Source organism: Dryobates pubescens, chromosome 3 (assembly GCF_014839835.1).
Source record: "Dryobates pubescens isolate bDryPub1 chromosome 3, bDryPub1.pri, whole genome shotgun sequence".
NCBI lineage: Eukaryota > Metazoa > Chordata > Aves > Piciformes > Picidae > Dryobates > Dryobates pubescens.
Genome location: NC_071614.1, coordinates 21,633,348 through 21,660,759, shown reverse-complemented (window position 1 = coordinate 21,660,759; position 27,412 = coordinate 21,633,348). Strand labels below are relative to the sequence as shown.

General features: G+C 48.8%; 1 protein-coding gene across 4 annotated transcripts in view; it reads left to right on the top strand.

The window, feature by feature from the left end:
* The window catches only part of EXTL3 (exostosin like glycosyltransferase 3), a 179,865-nt gene extending 153,373 nt beyond the window's left edge, over positions 1–26,492 (top strand). For all 4 annotated transcript variants that reach the window (XM_054179752.1, XM_054179751.1, XM_054179753.1 and 1 more), the window contains 4 exons: positions 17,263–17,390; positions 22,073–22,217; positions 23,264–23,392; positions 24,260–26,492. In XM_054179752.1, the coding sequence (XP_054035727.1) occupies positions 17,263–17,390; positions 22,073–22,217; positions 23,264–23,392; positions 24,260–24,469 (612 nt within the window). In that variant the 3' untranslated portion in view covers positions 24,470–26,492. The remainder of the gene's footprint in view (positions 1–17,262; positions 17,391–22,072; positions 22,218–23,263; positions 23,393–24,259) is intronic.
* Positions 26,493–27,412: the final 920 nt, after the last annotated feature.

The window sequence follows — 27,412 nt, the reverse complement described above, 5'->3', positions numbered from 1 at the left end:
AGACACCCTTGCCTCTCAGAATGGCAATAACTTGATGGATGAGTGGATGAGTACCCAGGCACAGAAGAGAAGGATCAAGGTGTAGCCACCATGATAATGAATTTGGCTTTGGCTTATGGGTATTATATAGACCCAAGGGGTGGGGGGGGGAAAGTCTGTGTTAAAGTTTGCTGGAATAGGAGGGACTTCATGGGGCATTGGGACATCAATAAGTCAACTGCGAGGGACATGAGGAAGGAATGCTTCCCAAAAAGAGTAAAAAAGCTGGTGAGGAGTCTACAGCAGAAGTCTTGGGAGGAGCAGCTGAGGGAGCTGCGATTGTTAGCCTGGAGAAAAGAAGGCTAATGAGAAACTTTCTTGTAGTCTACAACTCCCTGGAGAGGAGTTTGGAGTGAAGTGGAGCCAGTTTCTTCTCCCAAGGAACAAACAATACAACAAGAAGAAATGGCTTCAAGTTGTGCCAGGGGAGATTTGGGCTAGACATGCAGAGTGATTTCACTCCCACAGGATTGTCAGGGCCTGGAACAGGCTGCCCAGTGCAGTGGTGGAATCCCCGTGCCTGGAGGGATTCAAAAGTGTAGATGTGATGCTGAGGGACATGGTTTAGTGGTGCACTTGACAGTGTTATGTTAGCAGTTGGACTTAGTGATCTTGGAGGTTTTTTCCAACATGATTCTATGATTTTAAGGTAACTCTTGGAAGGTGAGAGGAAAAGATGAGGAGCAAGAGTTCACTGCTTGTCTTACGTGTCTGTTGTAGCTCACAAATGCCCCCCAAGCTCTGTGGGATCGATCAGTGAAGCCATTGCAGCTCTCAAATAGAAGATGGTGACTTATTCCCGTGTTCACCAGTGCACCTCCTGGACAGTCCCTGACCCCTTTTCCCACCCATACCTGTCTGTATCTGGAGAGGAAGCAGATGCTGCTCTCCCTTATCTTAACTGCTGGCTGCTGCTTTAATTTTCTTGAAATCAAACTGTGCGCTAAGCGATAAGGTGTGACAGATCTCCTTGCTGTGCTCCACAGAGTGCTCCCCTCTCCAGAAAGCAGCACCTGGCTCCTTCCTGTGCTCCTGGAGGAAGAAGTTCATTGCATGTAAAAAGCAATTGATAAGCAGAAAAGTGATGGAGTGGCTGTATTCAGAACCAGGGGCTGCAGTTTATTTTCACACAGAATCACAGACCTCTGGAGATCATCTAGTCCAAATTCCCTGCCAGAGCAGGGTCTGACAGAGCAGGCTGCACAGGATTGAGGCCAGGCAGATTTTGCAAGTTTCCAGAGAAGGGGACTCCTCAGCCTCTTCCAGTGCTCCAACAGCCTCAAAGTAAAGAGTTGTTTTTTTTTTCCCTTATGTTTTCTCATTGTCCTGGCTGCTTGATCCTGGGAATCAGTACTGTTTAACTACCACTGCTAGAAAATACCAAGCTTTTTTTCCTGATGACAGTGGGAGGATTCCATTTTTAAGAGTTTAAGGAAATCAGAGGAGAAAACAATAGATTTAAATAATTTCCATTCATTTACAGCCTCAAAATCTGTTAGCCCTACAAAGAAGTGTGAGGAATAGGAGTTTAATGTGAGCTGGCAGTGTGCACCCACACCTCAAACAGTCAACCTTATGTTGGACTGCAGCAAAAGCAGCTTGGGCAACAGGTCACGAGAGGGGATTCTGACCCTCTGCTCCACTCTAGTGAGGCCCCCCCTAGGAGTGCTGTGCTCAGTTCTGGAGCCCCCAACACAAGAAGGACACGGACCTGTTAGAGCAGGTTCAGAGAATATCCACAAAGATAATCAGAGGGCTGGAGCACCTCTCCTGTGAAGACAGGCTAAAAGAGTTGGGGTTGTTCAGCCTGGAGAAGAGAGAGCTCTGAGGGAACCTTAGAGCATCATTCCAGTATTTGAAGGGGGCCTACAGGATATCTGGAGAGGGACTTTTTACAAAGGTTTGTAGTGGCAAGATGAGAGGTAATGGCTTCAAACTGTAAGAAACTAGATGTACATTAGACAGTAGGAAGAAATTCTTCACCAGGAGGTGGTGAGACACTAACAAATTGCCCAGAGAAGTTGTGGAGTCTGCAGCCCTGAAAGCATTCAAAGCCAGGCTGGCTGGGGCCTTGAGCAATCTGATCTAGTAGGAAATGTCCCTGCCCAGAGTAGGAACTAGATGATATTTAAGGTCCCTTTGAACACAAACCACTCTGATTTTCCTTCTCCTGAAACTGGCTAAAAGACCATAAGGAAAGACCTAAGGGCATCTTGCTAATAAGCCAGAGGGAAGCTGAGGCAGAAAGACGCACAAGCTGTGCCTGGTCTCTAAGGCATGCACTTGTAGATCTCCTTATGAGCTCACAGAAATGCTGTTTTCATCTGTCCCAGACTTACTAGCAGCAGAAAGATGGGAAATCTGGTGAAGCTCTTCTTGGGCTCCCCAGATAACACTTTCAGATCACAATAGAACAGTTCAGCAAAGTCTTCAGGTTCCTAAATGCTTGTCTGAATTGATCTCTGAGGGAGTTTTTTGAGGGTTGTGTAGGGAAGGGAAATGACTGCTGAACACTTCAAGCATTTTTGGGCAGGGAGGTTCAGGTTCTGATGTGGAAGGGCTAATTGTCACTTTGATCTCCTGAACTGCCCAGAGTGGGGCTGGTGGGGAAGGCTCTCTTCTGTCTGCAGTAAGGGACAGCTCCATCTTTTACTGTGAGAAAAGAGAGCCAACAGGGAACAAGAAAAGCTCTTTTCTGGAAACTGTAACAGCTGTAAGCTAGATAATTCTTCACAATAAGGCTTATTTTCTTCTCTCTGAATGCAGGTGGCAAGGCAAATTGGTTTCAAAACATTGGTAATAATTAGGTTGCTTTTTATCAGAAATTTATGAAAGGGATTGTTTTTAACTGTGCCTCATTTATGGGAACGCTGTGATTTCTAACACATGCTGGTCCTTAATTCCCAGCCCATACTGTGGGCTGTGGGAGGTGGTCGTGGTAGTCTCTATTCATCCCAACCATGTGTTTGTCAGTGATGTATTAATGGCAGCCTTTCCTACCCCTTGATTTTATTTTACTTTTTAATTGACTAGCAGCAGACATTTAAGTCAGTCACTCAATACAAAAAGACTTGGGGCAAGCTAGGCATTGAGGAACATGATGCTGGCCAGTGCAAAGCCCATGGCTTGGAGAGCATGGGGATGGTGTTCCTCTTGGTGCTACGTTCAGCTCTTCTGGCTGGAACAGTGAGTCACTCTGAGGCATGCAAGAGAAGCAGAATTCAGCCAAGGATTGCAGCAGCTAGGATCCTCAGAAATCCATGTGGGGCTTGTATCTTTCAACTGGCTCTGCCATGTCAAGTGAGAAGGCATTTATTGCCTGTTGAGGTGAGAGGATGTGTGTGGGGAAAATGCCTTTCTCCTTTACTTGACCACATTGAGGATAATATCCTGACCCTATTCTCTGATATTTGAGCTAATGGAAAGGGCTTTTCTTGATGAGTTGTACTCATGAAATAATGACAGCAGCAAGAGATAAAATGCTGATTAGGGAGGCATCATATGGATTTGATAGTTCTTTTCTTCTAATGTTACTTCAAAGAACCATTATCTCTAGATGATAGATTTGAGGATTGTCTTCAGCTGTCTTCATCCAAGACCCATCAGAACTTTCCCAGTGAGGTCTCAGCCTTTTCATCTTAGAGAATCTCAGAAAGCTTCCAGTTGGGAATAAACCTGGAAGCCAAAAGTGAGTTTGCTTTCCTGAATGTTCTTTATGATTGCTGCTCCCACCCAAGTAAACATTAATAAATCCTCTGTCCTCTTCCCATCAAAAAAAAATAACCTACCTGCAAACTTGAAGGCTTCTTGGCTCAGCTTATATACCAAGTTTATATACCAGCTTTTTTAGTAGCTGTTCTGTAAGTTTATAGTCTGACACCAATTCCCTCCTCCATTAGTTGAGAAATAATGTTCATTTTGATGCCTTCTGCCCCCAGATAGGAATGACTGTGATAAAGCTTCTCTAGGGTTGGACACAGCAGCTTTCAACTGCTGAACACCATCACTGAGCATCTTGATTGTATTCCAAACGCTGAGGCATGTCCATTTTAACACATTCTTAAATAATCACACCTGCTCTGCCAGGCATTTTGGTTTACTGCTGCAGTGGAAATCCTGTTTGACAGATACCAAGGAGAAAGAGAAGGAACCTCCTGAAGAAGTAATTGCACAACAATGCTGAGGATTTGTACTGGTGAAAGTCCCTGTTAATTAAAGCAGCTGGGCTATCAGCCAAAGAGCAAAAGTGTGGAAAGATAAACTCTGCCTCACTTAGTGAACAGAAGGAAGATGGTTCCAATAATCCCTTTGGAGTGCATCCCTTGGGTGTTGCATTTTCTTCTTCCAGTGGAGACTCTTCCTTTTCTGTCTGTCTCTCATTTCTACATATCTAAGATGGACATTGCAGTGTTTACTTCTTATTGATGCTGATGACCTTGTACTGCACAGCAGCTGATGGCTTGGCAAGAAGAGAATACCTCAAGGGTGCTCCTAAACTGCCTTGCTGACTTTTACACACTCTCTGTCTTGCAGATGAGATATGACAGCCTTTCCCAGATCCATCCCTGAGCTCTCAGCCTATTTGCTGCCAGACTTCTCAGCACAGACCAGAGGACTAGCAATGTGTCTTTTCCAATGAAATTTGAAGTGCATGAATTAGCTAGTGGAGTCTTAAGAGTGAAGGGCTGAGAGAAATCTGGGCCTCAATACTTCAGAAGGATTTTTTGGGTTGCTTGTTTTTGTTTGTGTGTTTGTTCTTCCTTTTTAATAAGGTCAGGGAGTTACAGTTTCTGTATCTTTTTAGGCTCTAGTAGGGCTTTTCCAGGCTCCCATATAGCTCTTCCAAGGAAGACAAGGCACCAAGGTTGTGTGTGGCCTGATGAATCTGTGAGGAGTCCTCCACATTGTGCAGATGGGAAAGTGAGGCAGGGACACCTCATATTTTAGCCAAAATAAGGTCAGACTTTCACAGCTGAGCTAGTTGATATTTTTCTTCTTCATCTATACAGGCTGTATCACACAGCACTTCAGGGGTTAGTTCAAGTACAGGAACAGAATAGTCCTGGCCGTGGGCTCTTCCCTGGCCTGTTTTCACTCTCCTGCTTTGGATTTCAGAAGCTTCTCTGAAAACAAATTAGCCCAAGCAGCGTGCAGCAATCCTGGCTGTGGGTGTCAGTCCAATCTTGTGCCACTCTGCCCTCCATGGTGCTGTACCAGCCTCCCTCCAATACCCAGAACAGATCCAGGAGATAGAATTTAGTTCAGAGGAGTGATCACTCAAGCCTGATGTGCACCTCAGGGCTCTGCCTGCCTCCAGGGACAGGCCAGGATGCTGCAAGGATCTACAGCTCCTCTCCTGGCAGAGCCAAACGCCTGCTGAATCACAGGAGTTAGTTGGCTTCAGTCTGAAGCAGAAAGGTGGTATCTGTTTCCAGATGCACTGGTAGGGTGCACATCTGTTGAGCTGTTGGCATTTAGCAGTCTGGCTTTGAAAAGTGTTTGGCTAACCACATGCAGTTTGAATCCCCCACCCCTGAGCTCCAGGCCTTTCAGGAGGTCAAGGAAGGCAATTCTGCCCCTCTGCTCTGATACTACCTCACCTACAGAGCCGAGTCTAGCTCTGGAGTCCTCAGTGCAGGAGAGAGATGGACCTGTTGAAGCAGCTCTGAAAGAGACCACAAATACGATGTAAGGGCTGCAGCCCCTTTGCTGTGAGGACAGGCTGGGAAAGTTGGAGCTCTTCAGCCTGAAGAAGAGAAGGTTCCAGGGAGACCTTACTGTGGTTTTCCAGTAAAAAAGATGGGGACAGACTTTTTAGTAGGGCCTGTTGTGGCAGGAGAAGGGGTGATGGTTTTAAATATGAAGAGGAGAATCAGACCAGATGTAAGGAGGAAATATTTTGTCCCAGGTTACCCATAGAGGCAGAAGATGCTTGTGGTTGAGGCTCAGCTGGCAGCTGAGCCCTGTGCAGCTGCTCGCTCACACCACTGCCACCCTGGTGGGAATAGAACAGCACAAAGAGATGAAAACAACCAGGAAGCCACATAACACCAATGAAATAGCCTTTAAAAACAGTGATACAAATTGCAGCATGGACCATGATGGCCTGGCCCAGCCCAGCAGCCTGATCCTGCCCAGCCACTGCACCATACCGCAGCTACCTGCTCACAGTACCCAGCTACCCCTTCCCTTCTATAGTGGGCATGACATCAGGGTGGTACCCAATAACCATTGGCTGGTTCTACTGGCTGTCTCATCTGTGGCCCTTCCCAGCTGCTTGTGGAGAAAAGAAAAACAAACCACCCACCCACCCCAAACCACAAAGTTAGCCTTATCTTAGCCAAACCCAGGACGATGCCCCATCCCTGGGAAATATTCCAAGCCAGGCTGGACGGGGCTCTGAAGAACCCCATGGAAGTGAAGATGTCCCTGCTCACTGCAGGGTGTTGGATTAGATGACCTTTAAATGTCCTTTCCAACCTAAACTGTTCCAGGATTCTGTGATTCTGATGCTCCACCTTGTGAAGAGAGTTAAAAGATGTTGCCTGCCCTCTTTCTGTCTCTTTACATGTTTCTTTTTTTTCAGTAGCAAGGTCTGGTTACAAATGGCATTTCTGTGTTCTACCTCATACTAGAAAAATGGTTTTAGTGCAGAAAATGCAAGGCAGGTATCCCTGTTTCACCAGCTCTTGGCTCTCCCTGGGCACTCTGCTGAATCTTGTCCAGGGAAAACTCAGGCACCCAAATAGAATGGAGACAGAGGCAGAGAAGGTCTGCTGTAAAGATGAGGATGTCATAGTGGGGGAAAAAGCTTCTTCTCAGATGAAATTTTGTAATGTAAATAGAATTTTATTGGGGATGGACTTGGGGAGGCTGACATAAGCCTGCTTCCCACCCCACCCCCCACATTAAGTGATACAGAGCTGTGTTGCTCCAGGGACTCAGCCTTGCACACCCAACACTGCTGTTTCATCACTTAATTCAGTCACTGTTGTACTATCAGTAGCTGGGTGAAACTTGTGGTGTTTCATTTGAAAAAGGCAATATTCCAGTTGTATAGGACTGACCTCTGAAAATCCTCCTGACAATGTTTTTTGTGTGCAAAGATCTTTTGAGTTGTCAGCAAGCATTCATAAACCTCAACAGCTGACCCCTAGGATGAGGAAGGGATAGACAGCCCTGGCTTATTAAAATACAGCTGCATCAGCTTGGAGCATGACAGTGGTTCAGCAGTGTATTATATCATTACTCTCCACTTTTGAAGAGCAAAATGTTTTATCCAACAACCTCTTTGCTATTAAAATTACCACTATAATAGCTGAGGGGTGTTTGGAGAGGAATTAAATGCACAGAGGAAGAAGCTGAGATGGACAGCCAGAAGCAAGGACTTGAAGATAGAGCAAAATGGAGGCTGAGAATTGTGGATTCATTTTGGCCAGAAGAGACCTTTAAGGTCGTTGAGCCCAACTCTTAACCCAGTACTGCCAGGTCACCCCTAACCCACAGCCCTCAGCACCACATCTTTTAAATCTCTCTGGAGGTTGTGACTCCTCCACTTCCCTGGCAGACTCTTCCAGTGTTTGACAACCCTTTCAGGAAAGAAAATTTTCCAGTTACAGTTATCCAACCTAAACCTTCCCTCCTGCAATTTGAGGCCATTTCCTCTTGTCCTATCACTTGTTACCTGGGAGAAGAGACCAACCCCCCACCTTGCTCCAACCCCATTTCAGGGAGTTTTAGAGAGTGAGAAGGTCTCTCAGCCTGTTTCTTCAGACTTGACAACTCCAGTTCCCTCCCCACCATTCCTCATAAGTCTTGTGCTCTGGACCTTTCACCTGCTTCATTGCTCTTCTCTGGACAGATTCTACCACTTCAATGTCTTTGGAGTGAAGGGCACAAAACTGAAGCCAGTATTTAAGGTGTGGCCTCACCAGTGCCCAGCACAAGGGGACAATCACTGCTCTAATCCTTCTGGCCACACTATTGCTGATCCAAGCCAGGATGCTGTTGGCCTTCATGGTCACCTTGGCAAAGGTCTTTTTCTGATGGGCCGCTTTCCAGCCCAAGCAGAGAGGTGTTCTGAGAACATATTTCTGTTGATGTGATGGGTGTTTTGGTGCTGTCACTAGAGAAGTGGCAGTGGTGGGGTCATTGTCCTTCTTGCAGAAAGGTGGCTGTGACATCTCATGTGACCTCTTGCAAAGAGTTCCCTACCGTATCTGTGAATGGTAGGATGAGCAAAGCCTCCCAGTGGAATCAGCATCTGGCAAGGGCATTACTGCAGGCCAGTTGAATGTTATCACTAAATTGCAGCAGAGACCCTGCAGACAGGCTATTTCTGGTTTATTTGCCTTACTTTGTCTTACAGAAGACAAATAACTGGGGACATACACCCTTGCTTGCGCTGAATCTGTGAGTGCTTTTGCTGCAGACACTCCTGCTGCTGTCCGACTTCTCCCCAGTGTGTCTCACTCTGAGCTTTGAGAGTGCTTCTAGTTTGGGCAGAATTTCATCTGAATCTTGGCCTTGAATGCCAAGGCAGGATTCACCAGGTGAAAAGCAGGTTTATGACATTCACCTAGCTGCAGCTTGAAGGAGCCTTCAAAATGAGCTGTGATGTCTGTCAGAAGGTTGTGCCTTTGTGCACTGCCTGTTTCATTCCCAGATAAAACCCCACCAAACCCGGAACTGAGGTTATCGGTATCGAACCCTTGACCGGGAGCATTGCATTGTCCCTCCTGAAACGACTTGCTCTGGTTTCACAGCAAACAACAACTTGAAGCCTGGCTCATGATCCCAGGCATGCTAAAGGAAGCTGGATTGTGAGCTGCTCTGTCCCCTTGCCTTCAGCAGTCTTTCCCTGCGAGCTTTCACGTAAAGCACAGGGTGGAGTTTCAGAAAGTTGAGGAAGGAGTGAGATGAAGCAACGGGAGCTGAGGTAGTTGAAAGCCTCAACTGCAAGTGATGTGTTGTCTCAGGGATGTTCTTTGGAGCCAAGTAATTACAAATAATTGTAAAATAAATCTAATTGGACAGCCAGCTCTGCGTGCATCTTTAATTGCACAGCCACGAACAGCGACACGTTGGGAGGATAAAAATAAGTGAGTATCTAGTCCCTCCAGTGCTAAAATAGCATTCTTCTGCCTTAGCTCCTCTAGAAGGAAGGGACAGCTGCACCCATAGGAAAATGAATAAATAATCAGTTTTATTTGTATCACAAGCTGTTTTCTCATCTTGGAGATGAGCAACCCACTGATAGCAATCGAGTAGTTTAAAGAGAGACTGAGCGTTTGCACATACTACGTGCGTGGCCACAGTACACCAGCTTTAAAAAAGGGATTTCCACTGATACCTTCCTGTGTGGTTTTGTTCTCAGTGGGGGATAATTTATGCTTGGGTTTTAAGTTGCATTATTTAATTATGCATACTTTAAAAATGCATCTGTTTTGCCAATTTATATGCGGCGTACGCTGCCTTTGGATAGCTTTGTAGCTAAATACCCTTGCTGTGAAACTCTCTTCATACCTCTGGAGATGAGGCTTAAAATAGTCTATAAATCCTTTTCATTCAAATCTTGAAAATGCCTTAAGTTTAGGGTAGCACAGCTCAGAAATCTGGGAGTTGAGGAGGGGGGCTGTAACTGTTTCAAGGTGAAAAGGAAGCGCTGGGGAAGTAGCTGCAGAATAATTAATACATGAGAAAGGGGCTAATGGTAACTTCCCAATCCATCTCTACAAGCAAAGATTAAAGGGAAAACAAGAAGGTGGAGAATTGCCAGGGGAAACCACAGCGCAAGCCAGGGATGTCTTGTCAGAAAATAGATGAAGAAACATCCTGCTAAGAGTGTTTCTGAAGAACTGGGTTTGGGTGGATGCTCAAATAAATGACATCTTTTTGATGCCAGTGCCATCAAATCAAGCAGGAGAGCAGATGCCAGAGAATACATTCAGGGTAGGTGAGAACTGCTGTGAAAGGGCAGTGAGAGAGCATCAGCAGAGAGGTGCCATCTCCTCCTGCCTGTTCTGCCCCTTGCCTGGCTGTGCAGATGCTGGTGTAGCACCATCCAGAGCCAAGCACCACATGGCCTGGGCCTCATCCAGACTAGCTGGAGCAGAGTGGCAGAGCCAGCCAGGCACAACAAGGCTCTTTCATGGTGAGAGAGCAGCTTGGAGAGGAGCACATCCACTTACAGCTGCACCTTGCAGCCTGTATTTCTATCCACACCACCTTTGGCCAGGGCAGGTGGTTTAGGAGCTGTGGTCATTCCTGTGTGTGTATCAGTATTTTGGGGATTTGAGGGGGTTAAGCCTAGGATAACAGCAGAAGATTGTTGTCTTAGGAGAGAGAGAGGTTTTGGAAGAGCTGCTTTCTGCACCCATGATTTTGTCTTTGCATCTCAAGGTTTTAAGCACTAATTATCATGAACTCTCAGCATCAAAAGAACATCCATTTCCTTACAACATGCCAATCTGCTGAGAGCTGCCAGCTCTGGTGGGGTTTCTGGAAGGAGCTTTAACACCATGTTTACATGTGTGTCAAAGTGCAGAGCTGCAATTTCCCCTGAATTTGCAGCTCATCAGGAACTGTCAGAAATGCCCTGTGGTCCCCTGTTGTGCTGGACTCATTTCATCAAGTTTTGGGGCCAGGACGAGAGTGAGAGAGTGATTGAGAAGAGGAAAGGCATCATCCCAGGGGCTTGATTACGCTGGAGAGACCAAGCATCCCTTCTCTTGCCTGCACAGCCCTGGCAGCCTGGTAGCATGCTGGGAGGAGCTTTGTGTTGTATCAGGTGAGGCCAGTTGTTTTCTTCTTCATGAAATGAAGAATTGCTGGCTGAGCACAAGGCTTGGCTCTGTGTTTTATTCACTGTGCTTTTGAATTTGGAAAGCAGAATGCTGGCCATGAGGAACAGGATGAATTTCTGTCCTCTGCAAATGGGGAGGGTTTTTTCACGGTAGGACTTGAGACTGGCAGGAGGAAATAGTTCTGTGTGGGCAGGGCAGGACCCCAGGGCTGCTGAGTTTGATGCTGCACTTTGTGGAGGCAAAAGATAGCCTTCAATAAGCACTGGTGTCGTTGTCCTTGGTAAGAGTAGTCAAATAGATCTGAGGTCTGGGCTGAGAGCCACGGCAATCTTGGCAGCTTTGTGGAGCGTTTCAGCTCGCCCAGGAGCAGGTAGTGATACACCGCCGAGAAAATCAAGGAAGAAAAGACTGCAGTCTTGGTCAGACTGACGTGATTCACACATACATCATAAAAATGGGAATAGGTAGAGGGCTGCAAAGATTTTTGCTGGCATCCATAGTGATGGAAGCAGCTTTTTCAGCTTCTCCTTGGCAGCTGCCTTGGTATAAAGCTTGGCTTCTTATCCTGCAGCCACCGTGTCCATATCATGCCTGTCTTGGGACCAGCCTCTCTTTTCAGCTCCCTGACACGTTAAATGAGGGAAAGATAACACACACCGTGAGAGAAATCAGGATCAATCTTCTTTAAGAGTTTGAACCTCAGGTGTGTAATTTCCATATGGAGTCTCTCCTAGTGCCACAATCCCTGCCACAGCCAGGATGTTTACAGCATGCTGTATCCCCTTCTGATGTACCAAACTCATTCCTTGATTTCCAGCTGGTCACTACAAACCTCTTCTGACAGCTGCACTCCCAAAGAGTTACACATCACCAAGGATACTGCTGGTTCTGTGTGACCAGGCAGACTTGTCATCTTCCTATGGTTGCATTTGCAGAGAAGCAAGTGCCAGTCTGATCTAACACCTTGGTTTCAGAGGGAGCAGGGAATGGAGTCAGCCATGGTACACACACAAAAAAGATGTGATATATTCTGCACACACAGAACTCCTTCTAAGGAGTCTTGTGAATAATCTCAGCACTTCTATGCTGATGCATAGAGGGAAGGGACTCTGGTGTATCTGGTAGTCTGCAGGTCTTAAGGGCCAATCTGGGCAGCTTTCTTAATCAGAAGGTGTCCAAAGTAGGAGATGAAAATAAATGTCTGACTACAGAATACTTTCAGGGACACTTGGTTCCTGTTCATTGTTCCCCTCCACTGAAGTTTACCATCTCCTGGTGTGCATCCAGAAGAGTGGGGCCAGGAGGTTGAAGATGGTTCTTGAACTCTACACCTACTCTGCCCTAGTGAGGCCACAGCAGGTGCACTGTGTCCACTTGTGGGTTCAGCAATTCAAGAGAGACAGCGAGCTACTAGAGAGTCCAGTGGAGGGCTATGAAAATGCTGAGAGGACTGGACCTTGGCTCTGGTGAGGAAAGACTGAGAGAGCTGGGACTGTTCAGCCTGGAGAAGAGCAGTTTGAGAGGGAATCTTCTCAGTGCAGATCAATATTTAATGGATGTGAGTGCCAACAGGATTGGACCAGACCCTTTTCAGTGGTGCTCAGTGAAAGGACAAAGAGCAACAGGCACTAATTGGAACCTGGGAGGTTCTGTCTGAATGTGAGGATTTTTTTTTCCTGTGAGGGTGCTGGAGCCTTCAACCCAGCTGCTCAGAGAGGTTGTGGAGTCACCTTCTCTGGAGGGACTGGGCAACCTGCTCTGGGTGACTGGTTTAGCAGTGGGGGTTGGACCCCAGAGATCCTTTCCAACACCAACTATTTTGTGAGTCTGTTATCTCCTACCAGAGCTCTCTCTGACCTCTAAGCCTAGTTTGGCTGATTTCTATTTGCTTTCTATTCCACACCACTGGCTGCATGTGCTGTGACCTGTGGCCTTTCAGCACTTACAGGGAATAAGAAAGATGGGGACCTTTTTAGCAGGGCCTGCTTCAACAGGACGAGGGGTGATGGTTTTAAACTAAAAGAGGGGAGACTCAGACTAAACATGAGGAAATGTTTTAAACTGAGGCTGGTAAGACACTGACCCTGGTTGTCCAGAGAGGTGGTATAGATGCCCTGTTCCTGGAAGTGCAGGTGAGGTTGGATGGGGCTCTGATCAACCTACTCTAGTTAAAGATGTCCCTGCTCACTACAGGGGGGTTGGACAAGATGACCTTTGAGGATTCCTTCCAACCCAATGCATTCTATGATTCTGTGAGGTCCTGGGTGGATCTCACCCTTGAGGTCAGTCCTGTTCACATTGAGCTAAGCTGAGTTTTGCAGAGGGGCTTTGCTCCGGTCCAGCGAATCAGTCCTTGGGACAGCAGCAAACCAAAGGACACAACCCTGGAACCTCTGGCTAGAGAGATTCCCTGCATCTCAGGAGACTTGCTTCACTGAATCTTATTAATAAAATGGTCAGAGTTGGTGCCAGGAAAAGGGATTGACAGCAGTGTAAATCTGCATCCTCCCTCGAGGCTGCGCTGGCAGCAGCGCTCAGCTTTTTCCTTCCAAGCGTAGATCGAGGTCAGACCATCAGGCGCAAGAGGCAGATGCATTTGGCTCCCCTGTCCTCAGTGCCATAATTCTCAGCTGCATGGCAAAAGAGAGCTTGTGGTGTCCCCATCCCCACTCTGCCTATGGTGCTGTTTTTCCCCAGCCCACTTGGACTGAATTGAGTGAGTTACAAAATTGTTGAACTGGATCCCAAACTTCTCTCCCCCAATTATCCAGCTCTCCTCTGGCTTTTTTCCTCCTGAAGACCTGATGTGAGCTCTGAGGTTCCTGCTTGCTTGCAGAATTTGCTCTTTGCCCAGAAATCACAGAATGGTGTAGGGGTCAGAAGGGACTTCTGAGGATCACCTGAATCAATCCCATTCACCAGGCTGACCTGTCAAAACTTCTCCAAGGGCACAGACATTCTTCTTGTTTGCACCATCAGATTATATGCAACACTTAAAGCTTCAGTGTAAAGCCCCACTAGGAAATGAACAACAGTAGGAGCAAAAGGAGTTGTGGGGTTTTGTGCTCCTTGGGTCAGAAAACCCCACCTTGTGGAATTGAATCACCTTGACTCAATTTGCTGAAAGGAGCAGAAACTTCTCATGTGGCATGTGGGGTGCTCAGAGGCATTTCAGGCCTTGCAGTTTATCTCAAAAGGCTGTTTAGGGGTTCAAAATTTGGAGCTGGAGGCTGTTTAACTGATGACAGTGCTTTAAAAGAAATTATTCCCATGGAAAAGCCTAAAATAAGACAGCTGGAAGTACACAATCAGTGATAATTTGGAGTCTGGAGGAGCTGGAATTTATGTGGAGGTCCTAGCAGTGTGTTTGGAGCCTTAATATTTGGTGTAAGGGAAGGTGGTTTTTTAGTAAATGAGTTTGTCTCTCTCACACTGCTCACTGGCTGGTTTTGTGTCCTCCTCACTATTTTTGTCTCCTTGGGTAAGGAAAACTGCTGACTCTCTCTTTTGCCAGAGTGCAACATTTCAGTTTTGCTGAGGGGACAAAATAGTTGGGTTTTGATAGAGCTCTTGGCTCAAGAGCGTCGAGAAACAAGATCGTGGCAAAATTGGTTGTTAAAATGATGGAAGGTCAGGAGAGATGGCTCCGGGTGAGAGACTCAGACCTCAGCTCCTCTGTGCTTTTCTGGAGTGGAAGAGGATCATCAAGGAGCAGCAGCTAGGAACTGAAGCAGATGGTTCACAATGAGAAGTTACTGACTTTTGAGAGTTAACATCTTGGTTGAAATGCCACTCTTGATGTCTTCAAACAGATAAAGGACACCTGCGTGGATGCTGCCAGCCACAGCTCAGGTCTGAGATGGGGTCCCTGTGACCTGGATTATGCAGAAGGTTGATGTAGTGACTTGACAGTCCCTTTTGTCTTAGCTTACTGCTGTCCACTTCACTAGCCCTGACACTGTTGGGCTGTTGCACCTCTGAGAAGCCAGTGCCCAGATTTGGCCCTCAATTCTCTTAAATGTCTTACACAGTCCCTTTGGGAATGGGTGACACACACAACCTGCGGTTGACAGTGTCCTGCTGGAGGTGTTCAGGGCACCCACCACGGTCTGCTTTGCTGCACTGCGCAGTGTTCTTGGTTTTGTCAATGCATCAGTTTGCCAAAGTGATCTTCAAGTCCAGAAACTTCTCTGAGTGGGGCTCAGCTACCCTGTCTAGAGCTGCATCCCCTGTTTCTGAGCCAGCAGACCTGGTTCTCCTGGTGCCGCTGCAAGAGCACTTGGATTTGCTAAAGCCAGTTAGGTACAGCCATGGCAATGTAAGAGAAGATGTAAAGTCTCCTTGTTGTCCATTTGGGGATCACTTTTTGGCTCCTATTGTTTCCCCACTTGACACATTCAGAGGATATGTTGTTTGGTAATGGTTCTGTGGAGGTGGTTTTCACAGCATCACAGAATGCTGGGGGTGGGAGGGGCCTCTGGGGATCATCTAGAATAGAATAAACCTGGTTGAAAGAGACCTTTGAGATCATAGTGTCCAACCTATCATCCAGCACCACCTAATCAACTAAACCATGCAACCAAGCAACCCTTCTCCTAAAGCAGGGTCACTCAGAGCAGGTTGCCCAGGATTGTGTCCTGGTGGGTTTGGAATCTCTCTAGAGAAGGAGACTTCACAACCTCTCTGGGCAGCCTGGTCCAGGGTTCCATCAATCTCAGAGGAAAGAAGTTTCTCCTCATGTTCAGGTTACAGTGTCCTGGGTTCTGGTTTGTGTCCATTGCTGCTTGTCCTATTGCTGGGCACCACTGAAAAGAGTCTGTCCCTTGACACCCACATCCTTTAGGTACTGATGAGGTTTGGCAAGATCCCCCCTCAGTCTTGTCTTATCTGGGCTAAGCAGCCCCAAGTCTCTCAGCTTTTCTTTACCAAAGAGTTGCTTCAGTCCCCTCAGCATCTTTGCAGCCTCTGCTGGACTCCTCTCCAGTAGCTGAATTCTTGAAGCCTGTGTTGGCCTCCTTGTGTCCCGGTCTTCCTTGGCCTCCTGGGCCAGAGCCTTAGGGCCATACTGTTGCCAACCTCCATTGGCTTTGATTCCTGTCTTTCCAGCTGCCTCTCCTCAGTGTGGAGCTGCCTTCTCTCCTGCTTCCCTTCTTGCTGCTGTGATTCCTGCAACCTCTCTTTTCCAGCAGTTCCCAGGTAGAGAAGATGTTGCTGGGTGCATCTGCAGGGTCATGCTAGCTGTGCAAGTGGATACAAACACCCTGCTGTTTTTTATCATGCTCCTCCTCCATGGTCAGTAGAGGGGGAAGAAATTCCTGCTCTGGAATTTTGCTTTCTCTTACAGGCATTAATTGCATGACAGCCCTCCTGGAGTGGGAATGCTGCCAGCTCAGCTCTGACCCTGCTCTACCAGAGCTTAGAGCTGCTTAATTTGCTCACCTCCCTGCAATAAATTGTTTGTGCTTTTGATGGATCTTCAATGAAATATTTTAATGTGTTCTTGTCAAATGCTCTGTTTCTCCCCCTCCCCAGCAGCTATTGACAGATGAAAGCTCCAGCACTGGCTTTACATGGGAATTTAATCCTACCAGCTGTCACACAGATCCCCAGTACAAATATTTTCCACTGTTAATGGTTTCAGTGTGAGCTTTTTTTCCTGTGATCAAATGTAATCTTATTTAATGGAGTTTTATTGCCGTGACGCTTTATTCTTTTCACCAGGCTGGACTTCATTTTCAAATCAAGAGAGGTTGTTCAGAGAAATTGCAGGGATTGAAAAGGATGGGAAGCCCAGGGTGAGCTAATTGACTGTAGATCAGCCAGGGCAGGTGGAAAGTGTCAGAGAGAGGGAGAAAGAGGGTACAGCATGGAAGGGGCAGTCAGGAAGACGGAGGAATACAGTCTGATTTTTACACTCATGTGGCTGGGGATAAAGGAAATGACCCAGCACGGGGCTGGAAGAATTTTGAGAGAGGGAGGTGCTGCAGATGAATTGTCGAAGAAGGCAGTGTGAATAGTGGCAGGAACAATTCAGATCAGTAGTGCAGAAAGGCTGCAAGGGCCACTTCTTTGGTGGCCACAGGGGACACTGGCCGTGGCTGCTGTCTTGTCCCCTCTTCATTATCTCAGAGCTGCCCTTAGCATGCAAGAGGGCCAGCAGCACAAGCATGGCTGTTACAGCTGGTACCTGGTACCATGAGGACTGGGTTTGGCTTCAGCAGTCCAGGCAGGAGGAACGGCTAGAAGCTGACAGCAGGATGAGCTGATGCTTGGTGTTTAGATGATGTTCTCTCGTAAGGGTTAGGAAGCAGTGCTGAGATGATGTGCTGCTGCAGCTGAAGCACACAGCCCCAACCCCTCAATCTCTTCTCTGGGCACACGCAGCCACCGTAGTAACTGTTGTGTGCTCCCCTGCCAGGTGGTGCGCACAGAGAAGAACAGCCTGAACAACCGGTTCCTGCCGTGGGACGAGATCGAGACGGAGGCCATCCTCTCCATCGACGACGACGCTCACCTGCGCCACGACGAGATCATGTTCGGCTTCCGGTCAGTGCTCTCCGTGCACGCAGCCTGCGAGTGCTTTGGCGCTCAAAGGGTTGTGCTGAATGCAGTTAAATCCAGCGGGTGGCTGGTCTCAAGTGGGGTTCTCCAGGGCTCAGTACTGGAGCCACTTCTCTTTAGCAGCTTTACCAATGATCTGGACAAGGATCAAAGGCACTCTCAGTAAGTTTGCAAGTGACACCAAGTAAGGTGGGTGTGTTAATGTACTTGAGAGTAAGGAGGCTCTACAGAGACACCTGGGCAAGCTGGATTGATGGTTAGAGACAAGTGGGATAAGGTTCAACAAGGCCAGGTGCCGGTTGCTGCACTTGGATCACAGCAACCCCCTGAAGCACTCCAGGCCTGGGCAAGAGTGGCTGAAAAAGGACCTGGGTATGTTGGTTGATAGGCAGACGATAACAAGCCAGCATGTGCACAAGTGGCCAAGAAGGCCAACAGCATCCTGGCTTGGATCAGCAATAGCATAGCCAGCTGGACTGGAGAGATGATTGTCCCCTTGTACTGGGCACTGGTGAAACTGCACATTGAATATTGTGTTCAGTTTTGGGCCTGTTACTCCAAGAAGGACAGTGAGGTGCTGGAGCATATCAGAAGAAGGGCAACGAAGCTGGTGAAGGGTCTAGATCACAAGTCTTGTGAGGAGCAGCTGAGGGAACTGGGGTTGTTTAGCCTGAAGAAAAGGAGTCTGAGAGGAGACCACCTTGCTCTCTACAGTTCCCTGAAAGAAGGTTGGAGCAAGATGGGGTCAGTCTCTTCTCCCAAGGAACAAGTGATATTACAAGAGAAAATCAGCCTCAAGTTGTGCCAGGGGAGGTTTAGTTAGGACATCAGGAACAATGTCTTCATGGAAAGGGTTGTCAAGCCCTGTAAGAGCCTGCCTAGGGAAGCAGTGGAGTCAGCACCCCTGGAGGGACTGAAAAACTGTGTAGATGTGGTGCTGAGGGACATGATCTTAAAGGTCTCTTCCAGTCAAAATAATTCCATGATTCTATGATATTTTCTGCCTCCAGGTTGTTCAGACAACCTTGATTCTCACACTTCATGACCTCAACACTTCAGCTTTTGCCGTGCTGATAATGTTCTTGTAACGGTTTCAGGAGCGTGTGGCTTCCTAGGGTGGAGGGAAACTAGAAAACAAAGGCAGGAGGCTGCTGCACTGCATCCTCCATCAGCTATTGGCTGCTGCAGAACGTGATGCTCACATGCTCACAGTGGGCTGCATCTCTTTGCTCTCTCTGATGCTGGGATGTGGCAGCTCTTCTGACTTATTTTTTCTGCAGAGCATGGAAAAGGCAAATGCTACATCTGGTGGTGGCTGCTCTCATTCTCACCCTCCTGCTCCAGCCTCTGTTTTCCTTGACTTCACCCTGGCAAAAAGCCTCCCTGAGGAAGAAAGGAGATCTGTGGGCTCCTGCCGTGGGAGGTTACTGTAGGCTGCTCCTGCAACTTGTAGAGCTAAACCTCACCAGCTGCCGAAGAGGCACCAGGGAGCCAGGATGGCACGAGGAGAGAGCGCTGGGACTTGTTTGGCTGCAACTCAGCCTGCCCAGCCAGCAGCAGGGGCTGCTATTGCTAATCCAAGAGCACCTGGCAGCTGTCTGGGGGTGGAGGATGGGGACCAGCTCTCTGCTCGCACCAAACATGCTGGCTTAGGTTTGGGAGGAAGATTAAAAGGCACAAAATGCCTGGAATCCCAACAAGCTTTCTGCAAGAGATGAGAAATGAGGTGCTGAAGTGATTAAAGCCAGGCAGTAGGCAGCAGGACTCCTGGTTTCCTTTGCATGCTCCATTTCAAATCTCTTTATCTGAACTTGGTTGTTTTCTCCCCAATTCTGGTCTCTGTTTTCCCTCCCTTATCCATCTTTGCCTCACTGAGGCTTTAGTGATGTGCCCAGGAGAGCATCAAATGAAAATTGAAAGTGCCTTGTATTCTCACTCATTTCCCTGCTTACAAACACCTTGTTCCCACCAAGCCTCCCTGTGTAGTGCATTCAGCCAGGCAAGAGTCAGAGTCAGTGCCTCACTGACTGAGTGAAATTCTGCTCACAACAAATGTGTGTTGTTGAAACTTTGCTTCTAGATGCAGTTCTTGAGGTCAAGAGCTGCTTCTTGCCCCGTTTGCTGCTCAGGAATGAGTTGGAGGTGGGCAACCTGAGCAAACTTCTGTGGAGCACACCCAAAATAAGTCTCTGGAGAAATCCTTATTTTTCTGGCTGAACTGGGAAGGAAAAAGTGTTGTGCTCATAGGATAGCCAAGAGGTGGGAGAAGTGAAAGGGAATGAGTAGTTCCCACTCAAGCTTTTCAATACAATCAGATTGGATTGACAGAAACAGCAGCAAACAAATGCTCGCTGGAGATGGTGCCAGGGAAGCTGCTGAGAGTATTAATTACTGAGTGTTTATGACCAGGTTATATCAGAGTTGGGTTAATTTGAGCAGAGCCTAGAACAGTAGTCATGTCTTTGCTCCTGGCTGTGTCACTAAGGATAAAGAAAACTCGGGGCTCTCAGAAGTTCAGTCTCTTCAGCATCCTGCAGTTGCCTCCATGGGAATGGGACTTGTGGGAGGAACTCGCATCCACATGAGGAAAGCACTGAACAGACCATTTTCCACCCTGGTTTGTGCCTGTGAAGAAGGCAAGGCCTCTCTGTGTCCAGTAGGCTTCTGCCTGGGACTTGCTTCTTTTATTGTGTTGTGTTTGGAGCTGCATCTTGAACAGCATGTTAGGGAGACGGGAGCAGATGATCTGAAGGAAGCCAGGACCCCTGCCAGTGGAAGCTGGATTTATTTCCCAAGTTAGGCACTAGGCACTGAAATCTTTCTTAATTATTCCTGCCAGTGTTGCAGCTGTCCTGTGGGATTTCTCCTGGGGAGAGTGAGCTTCAGATGAGAGCAGAATGTTAAGCAAGCCCACGCTCTCACACGTGAACCGCAGCATTTAATTCCCTCCAGCTCAGCTGTGAGAATGTGTTAGGGTGAAGGGTGTCCTTATGGTCCCAGAGTACCTCCCCATATGGCAGAGCCCAGGAAACCACTGGGTGCTGGTTTGGTAGGGGAAGTTGGCAGTTTGGCACTCCAGATCTTTCTGGACACACCAGAGTCTTCAGCATCACAGCAGCTTTCTTAAAGGGAGTTTACTATTGTCTCAATTTATGGTGGAGGAAACTTAGTTTCATGAGCTGAAAGGTCCCAGGCATTCAACAGAAGAGGCCAGGAGACAATGAGTTCCTCCTGGGCCAAGCCTTGGCTGCTCTGGGTTTGCCATAGAGGGGAAATGATTGGAGCAGAACGCTGTGCAGCAATTCCCTCTCATGGGCCACAGGAAGCTGGTGGCAGATGAGTTTCCTGCCTCACTGTTTCCCTGCCTCTTTCTCTGCCTTTCCATCTGAGATCTTAAGTTTTCCATTCTCAGTGTAATTCAGAAACTAATTTAGGGCCACTAGGCTTCATTAGTTTGGGTTTTTTAAACTTGCAGAGCAGCCACTATGAGATAGAAAATCCTTAATTCATGAGCTAGGAGCATGTTCCTTGTGAATAAGCAACTCAAATGTGCCTCTGGGAGAGGAACAAGGTGAGAAACTCAGCATTGTACCAGGCAATATTGCTCTGCACTCAGCCTGTGCTCAGGAGAGCTGACTGAGTGATGCTCAGGGAGGAAGGGACCTCAAGGATCATCTAGTTCCAACCCCGCTGCCATGAGCAGGGACACCTGACACTAGATCAGGTTGCTCAGAACCACATCCAGCCTGGCTATAAAACCTCCAGGGATGAGGCTTCCACCACCTCCCTGGGCAACCTGTGCCAGTGTCTCACCACCCTTATGGGGAAGAACTTCTTCCTAACATCCAATCTGAATCTACCCACTTCTAGTTTTGATCCATTCCCCCTAGTCCTATCACTCCCTGACACCCTAAAAAGTCCCTCCCCAGCTTTCTTGTAGGCCCCTTTCAGATACTGGAAGACCACAATAAGGTTTCCTCAGAGCCTCCTCTTCTCCAGCCTGAACAGCCCCAGCTCCTCAAGGAGAGGAGCTCCAGCCCTCTGATCATCCTTGTGGCCCTGCCCATGGGCCTTGTGGACATGCTTCAGCATGTTCAGATCCTTCCTGTAATAGGGGCTCCAGAACTGGATGCAGTACTCCAGGTGGGTTTTCCACCTCTACAATGAGGTCAACAACTTCTGCCTGTCCATTCAAGCCAAGACTTCAGCATTCATCCCTTTCTGCACTGCAATAGGAAAGAAATTGGACTTACCTCAGGGTGGTACTTGTACAGCTGTCACTCAGGCAGCTGTGATGGCCAATCAGTTCTTCCTGCCAACAGTGGAGCTTCAGTGCAGTGGAGGTGGACAAACTTGCCTGTGTAAAAAGGTCTTTTACATGTTGGAATTGTCTATTTTTATTAAACCCAGACTTTTAAAGCAAAGTAATTGCACCTTTTAACAATGTCTGTCCTTTTTACCAAAACACATGTTGCTTGGTTTTGCATGAGCAGTTGCTAAACTTTTCTGTCTATAGATATCTCCATCACTTGCAGCCTCCCTTGGGAGCTGGTCCATTGGTGTTGAGGACATAGTGCTTTGTGCAGTGGTTTTCAGGGAGAGCCATGCTCATCTCTGGACAGGCTTCCTGGGTTTGTGTCTCACTGAAAGGCTTTTTGTGTTTGCAGTGTCTGGAGAGAGGCAAGGGACCGCATTGTTGGCTTCCCAGGACGCTACCATGCATGGGACATCCCTCATCAGTCCTGGCTTTACAACTCCAACTACTCTTGTGAGCTCTCTATGGTGCTCACTGGTGCTGCTTTCTTCCATAAGGTGAGATGTCATGGCCACAAAGCCCTGAGCTTTCCCTTCCTTCCCAGGGGTTGTATTTATTTGTGCAGTTGTGTCTTTTTTTCCCCTCAAGTTGAACCAGGGGAGATGTAGGTTGAAGATGAGGAAAACTTCCTTCCCAAAGAGTCTTCCAGCCCTGGAACAGGCTGCACAGGGCCGTGGTGGAGTTACCATCCCTGGAGGTGTTGAAAAGCCATATAGATACGGTGCTGAGGGACATGGTTTAGCGGTGGAATTGGCAGTGCTGGGTTAGTGGTTGGACTGAATGATCTTAAAGATCTTTTCCAACCAAAACGGTTCTACAACTCTATGAAACACAGCCAGCAACTGGGCTGTGTACCAGCAAGAGATCTCCTCAAGGAGCAGCAGGAGTTTTTGTATGTGAGAAGCACCACTGCACCGAAGCAGACTGCAGTGCCATGGGCATGGGGCTGAGTGCATTTCAGTAGTGTTCTTGGTCATGGGGAGGATGAGACAGGCCACAGGGTTGCCTGCCCTGCATCCTTACTCTAGCATTTTAAATCCTGCAGGCCCAAAGGTTTGCAAGGGGTAGTTTGTGGGGAAGCCCTGGGTTTCTGTAGCCGTGTGGTAGCAGTCTGGCTGGTAGGTGTGGAGGTGGCTGGTTGGTGTTGGAGGGGAACAACAGTGCAGAAAGTAGTTCCATGGACTGTGCTCCTCTGTATGGGAGAGGCAAAAGCAGGCAAACAGGCCTTGAGAAAAGAGTCAGATCTTCTCCCAAGGGTACTGTCCTGAGCTTTGATATGCTAGGAAGGTTATCCACCAGCTGCTGCTGCCATGTGCAGACAGCAAGATCTGAGGAGACTGTAACCATCCTTCCCTGATATCTGAAGTTACAGGAGCCTTGAGGCTGGGTCAAGGTGGTGGCTGTGGGGTAGATTTGTTGTTGCTGTGGGTACAGCACGTCTGCTGGGTGCAGGATTATCTCTGTTATGGAGTCTCTCCACTGCCACCCTTGAGCTCTGCTTGGAACCACCTTGAGCAGCGTTGCACCTCTTTCTCCTTCCCAGTACTACGCCTACCTGTACTCCTACGTGATGCCCCAAGCCATCCGCGACATGGTGGATGAGTACATCAACTGCGAGGACATCGCCATGAACTTCCTGGTCTCTCACCTGACCAGAAAACCTCCTATCAAGGTAAAGCACCAGGTGGAAGCTGGTCCTGGGCTTTGTGTTTCTGGGGAAGCAGTGGTCCAGCGGTTTGTAAGGCAAGGAGTGTGCTAGGAGGCCACTCTGCTGCGAGACAGATCCAGTTGCCTTTCCCTTAGCACAGGAGCTGTGCCACACAGAATCCACTGCCTGGACCAAATGTGTCTGCATTGTGTCCCTGAAGTGCTACACTGCAAGCATGACGTGCTTGAGGCTGTCAGCATCTTCCTTGTCTGGCCTTGAGGAGATGTAGTGTGTGCTCAGAAAGGGGTGAAGGCTCACTGCAGCCCTTAGAAGCAGCTATATCTCTGCCAAGGTGAACAGATGAGTTGGGATTTAACTTACACTGCAGCTCAGACCAAAGGGTTTCCTGGCTCAGCAAAGGCCCTTCTGAGCAGCCAATCCTGAAAGACAAATTTCCTTCTTTCCATAACACATGACACAAGCAGGAATCACTTCCTTGCTGATTTTGTGTAGTTTTCCATCTTTGCTTTTAAACAGAGAGGAGAGATTCAGACTAGAGGAAGGAAGAAATTGGCAGGGGGATTGGATTAGATGATCTCTGAGGTCCCTTCCAACCTAAGCCATTCTGTGATTCAGGAAATGGTTTACAGGAGTCTCTGCTCTGACAGCTGGTGTGGACGGTTTGGTTGGGAAGGAACCTTTAGTCATCCAGTCCTTCCTTGCATGGGCATCCTCCAAGGCACACCTGGCAGCCAAGGAGAGCACAGCCAAATCTGTGCCCAGTCTGTGGCAGGAGCCCTGCAGAGTGCCTTGGGCAGAGGCAGGGGGCGTCCCCTGGCCGGGGTGCTGCGGGCAGCTTGTCAGCGACCATCTCTGTTCCTCTTGCCGCAGGTGACCTCCCGCTGGACCTTCCGCTGCCCCGGCTGCCCGCAGGCGCTCTCACACGACGACTCTCACTTCCACGAGCGGCACAAGTGCATCAACTTCTTTGTCAAGGTGTATGGCTACATGCCCCTCCTGTACACCCAGTTCCGCGTGGACTCGGTCCTCTTCAAGACCCGCCTGCCCCACGACAAGACAAAGTGCTTCAAGTTCATCTAGAAGCAGGAGGCAGCTGGACGCCCTTGGCTCGCTGAACTCCGCCGGGAGGCGGCGGCGGGGGGCAGGGCTGCGAGAGCAAAACGCCTTTGGCTACGGACTACGGCCGCCCCCGCGCCGAGCACAAGGCGTGTCCCGGACTGGGACGGGCACAGTCGCCCTCCCTTCCCCTCCTCCCGCAGGGACTCCACCGAGTGACAGGGAAACCAGATCCCACGGCTCCTGTAAAGACACTTCCTAGGATGACAGAGTGAGGAATGGCACCCTGGCTACTGACTTCCCTGAAGCTAGCCAGGGGCAACCCTTCTTTTTAATTATAATTATTGTTATTTAAAATGAAAGTGGTTTAGATTTGCCACCCCAGGCTTGCTGGGGGGTTCATTTCTTTTCTTTTCTTTCCCTCCCCAACCCACCCTCTTTTCCCCTCTGGACCTGTCTGCCCACTCAAGGGGGACCATAGCAAAGCCAGGTTGGAGGTGTTTGACTGCAGAGAGATTATTGCCAGCATCAAGGCAGCTCTGTCACCACTGTTGCTCCATCCTTTCTCTTGCAGGGCAGCCCATCTCCTCCCCTCCCACACACCACATCATGACTCGTCTTGCCCTGTGGCTACTGCTGAGGACTCTCAGGTGTCAGCTGGTGATGAGATTTTTTTTGCCCTGCTCACCATTCTGAGCCCTGCCCTTGGAGAGAGGTGGGCAGGGAAGAGTTTAGCACCAGAGGGTCCTTCCCTGGCTCCCAGCACCATGCCAGGTTCTGTGCTGCAGCCCAGGGGGAATTTGATTGCTGTGGTCGCATTCTCAGTGTCCTTTTCCAACCCATGCAGCACATCACAGGCACTGCTAAACCTCCAGAGACAGAGAGCATGTTTGGGGCTTAGGAATGATCCATCTGCCTCACAGCAGGGGCTGGCAATGCCCCAGGCTCGTGCATTTGAGCAAGCTGCCTTGGCCTGCGGTTTTCTACAGCCACCACAGCATGAAAGGCAGCTGCAGGGATTCTCTGAGTCTGGCCTGGTCTTTTCACAAGCATTTTGGGACTCTTCCTCCTGCCCTTCAGGGCCTCATTCACTGTCTCTGGAGAGCTGCTCCAGCAGCACCCTGAGATCAGCTGTGTGAGCTTTTGCTGTTAGAAGAAACCTCTTTTCCAAATGCATCTCAGCATGGACACAGTCTGCCAAACTCTGCATGGTGTCTGGTGCCTGCAGGGCTTGCAGGCAGTGGTTCAGCTCTCAGTGCCAGCATGAAGGGATTTAAGGTATTGAGGCCTTCTCTTGAGATTGCTTTGCATTTTGCAGAAAGGTGAAAGGACTCTCATCCTTACTCTGCATGCAGCCAAGCAGAGCTGAAGTGAGGCACCAGCCCAGCCTGTGTGTGCCAGGGCCTTGGCTGCACTGTGGCCTGGAGTCCTTGCTCTGCCTCATCTTTGTCCCCATCCCAGAGTGAAATGTGCCCAGGCTGGGCGTGCCCGTGGGCCTCAGCATAACTGCCTTAACCCCCCATCATGTCCACACTCATGCCCTGGCTTTGGGCTGCATTTGAAGGTTCAACCACCAAGAGCTTTTTCTTGTGAATGTGGAGATGTTTCTAGGATCCATTTCACAGGGCTGCTTTTGGAGCTGGTTTCTTGCCCCTCAAAGCAAAATATGGTCATGTCCATGTGACCATCCAACCTCCATGCTTGACTCACTCTAATGCTGCAGTCCCAGCCTGTCACAGGAGAGAAGGACACAGGTAGCCTGTTCTTGTGTGACATTCTTTCTCAATGTATCCCAGATGTTTAAGGGCAGCCTGGAGAAGCTCTTGCTGGGTAGACAGAAAGATGAGACTTGTGTGATTCACCTCAGTGTCCCTGGTATTGTGGCCTGACCACTGCAGCAGCTTGCAGCTCAGCATCCCAGCAAGCTGTAGCAGAAGGATGTTACCATATGGTTGTGTCTCTGCTGTGTCCCAAAAGAGGAGCAGGGATGGTCAGCAGCTTCTGGGCTTGTTTATAAAGTTAGCCTTGTTTGCCCTCCTCTCTTGCAGCCTGCCACATTTCAGCCAGCTTTTTGTGTCCCTTGTTAGGAAGGGGAGGGGAAGGAGGAGCCCATCCCCAGCAGAGCCAATGGCTTGTGCCTTCACCAGCGCTACAGCCCACAGCAAAACACAGATCAGGGTTATCTGCTACTCTGTGCGGTTGTTCCCTTTCCACTGGCTTCATTGTTTTAACATCAGGTGCTGGAGGTGAAGCATGGGAAGGATCACAGTCTCCTGAAAATTGCAACTGGAGACTCCTGCAAGGCCCTGGAAACACCTGGAAGGACACTTTCCACCCCTGCTCAGAGTGGAAGTGTGGCACTCGGAAGCAGCTGCACCAGCTTCAGCATCCCCAAGGGACTTGACAGTCCTCTACCACTTGGTTTTAATTCTCCCCTCATTAGCAGCAATGCAGTGGCTCATGTACAGTGCAGGGCCGTGGAGGCAGCTCTGCCTTCCCCACCCCTCTGCCTGCACAGCAGGAGGCAGAGAGGAGCAGGGAGGGACCAGGTGTGGATTGCACTTTGTGTAAGCAGAGGGATGCTGCTCAGCAGCTGATCTTCAGTTGAACAGGACGCTGTTATTCTGGTGAGAGACTCATCCAGGGAGCTTGAAACCCACCCGGGGACATGATGTGAAGTATTTGCCTTGCCGTTTGTGTCAGAGGGCTTAGGGCTTGCTTGAGTTGTTGCTTGAGTGCAGTCAGAGCTGGCAGCAAGCCCAGGTTGTGGGTTTCTCCTTTTCTGTTGGTGTGTTTCAGTCAAAGGCCAGTGGAGATAGAGATCAGCGCTGGACATCTAAGTTGTCCTTCCCAGGCTCTTAACGTGCTCAACTCATGCCCAAAGGGAGGTTTTTTGGAGGATCCCAGGCTCAGAGTGTGATGGTTGATGGGATCAGTGCACACGTCATGAGATGGCTTCAGTCTTGA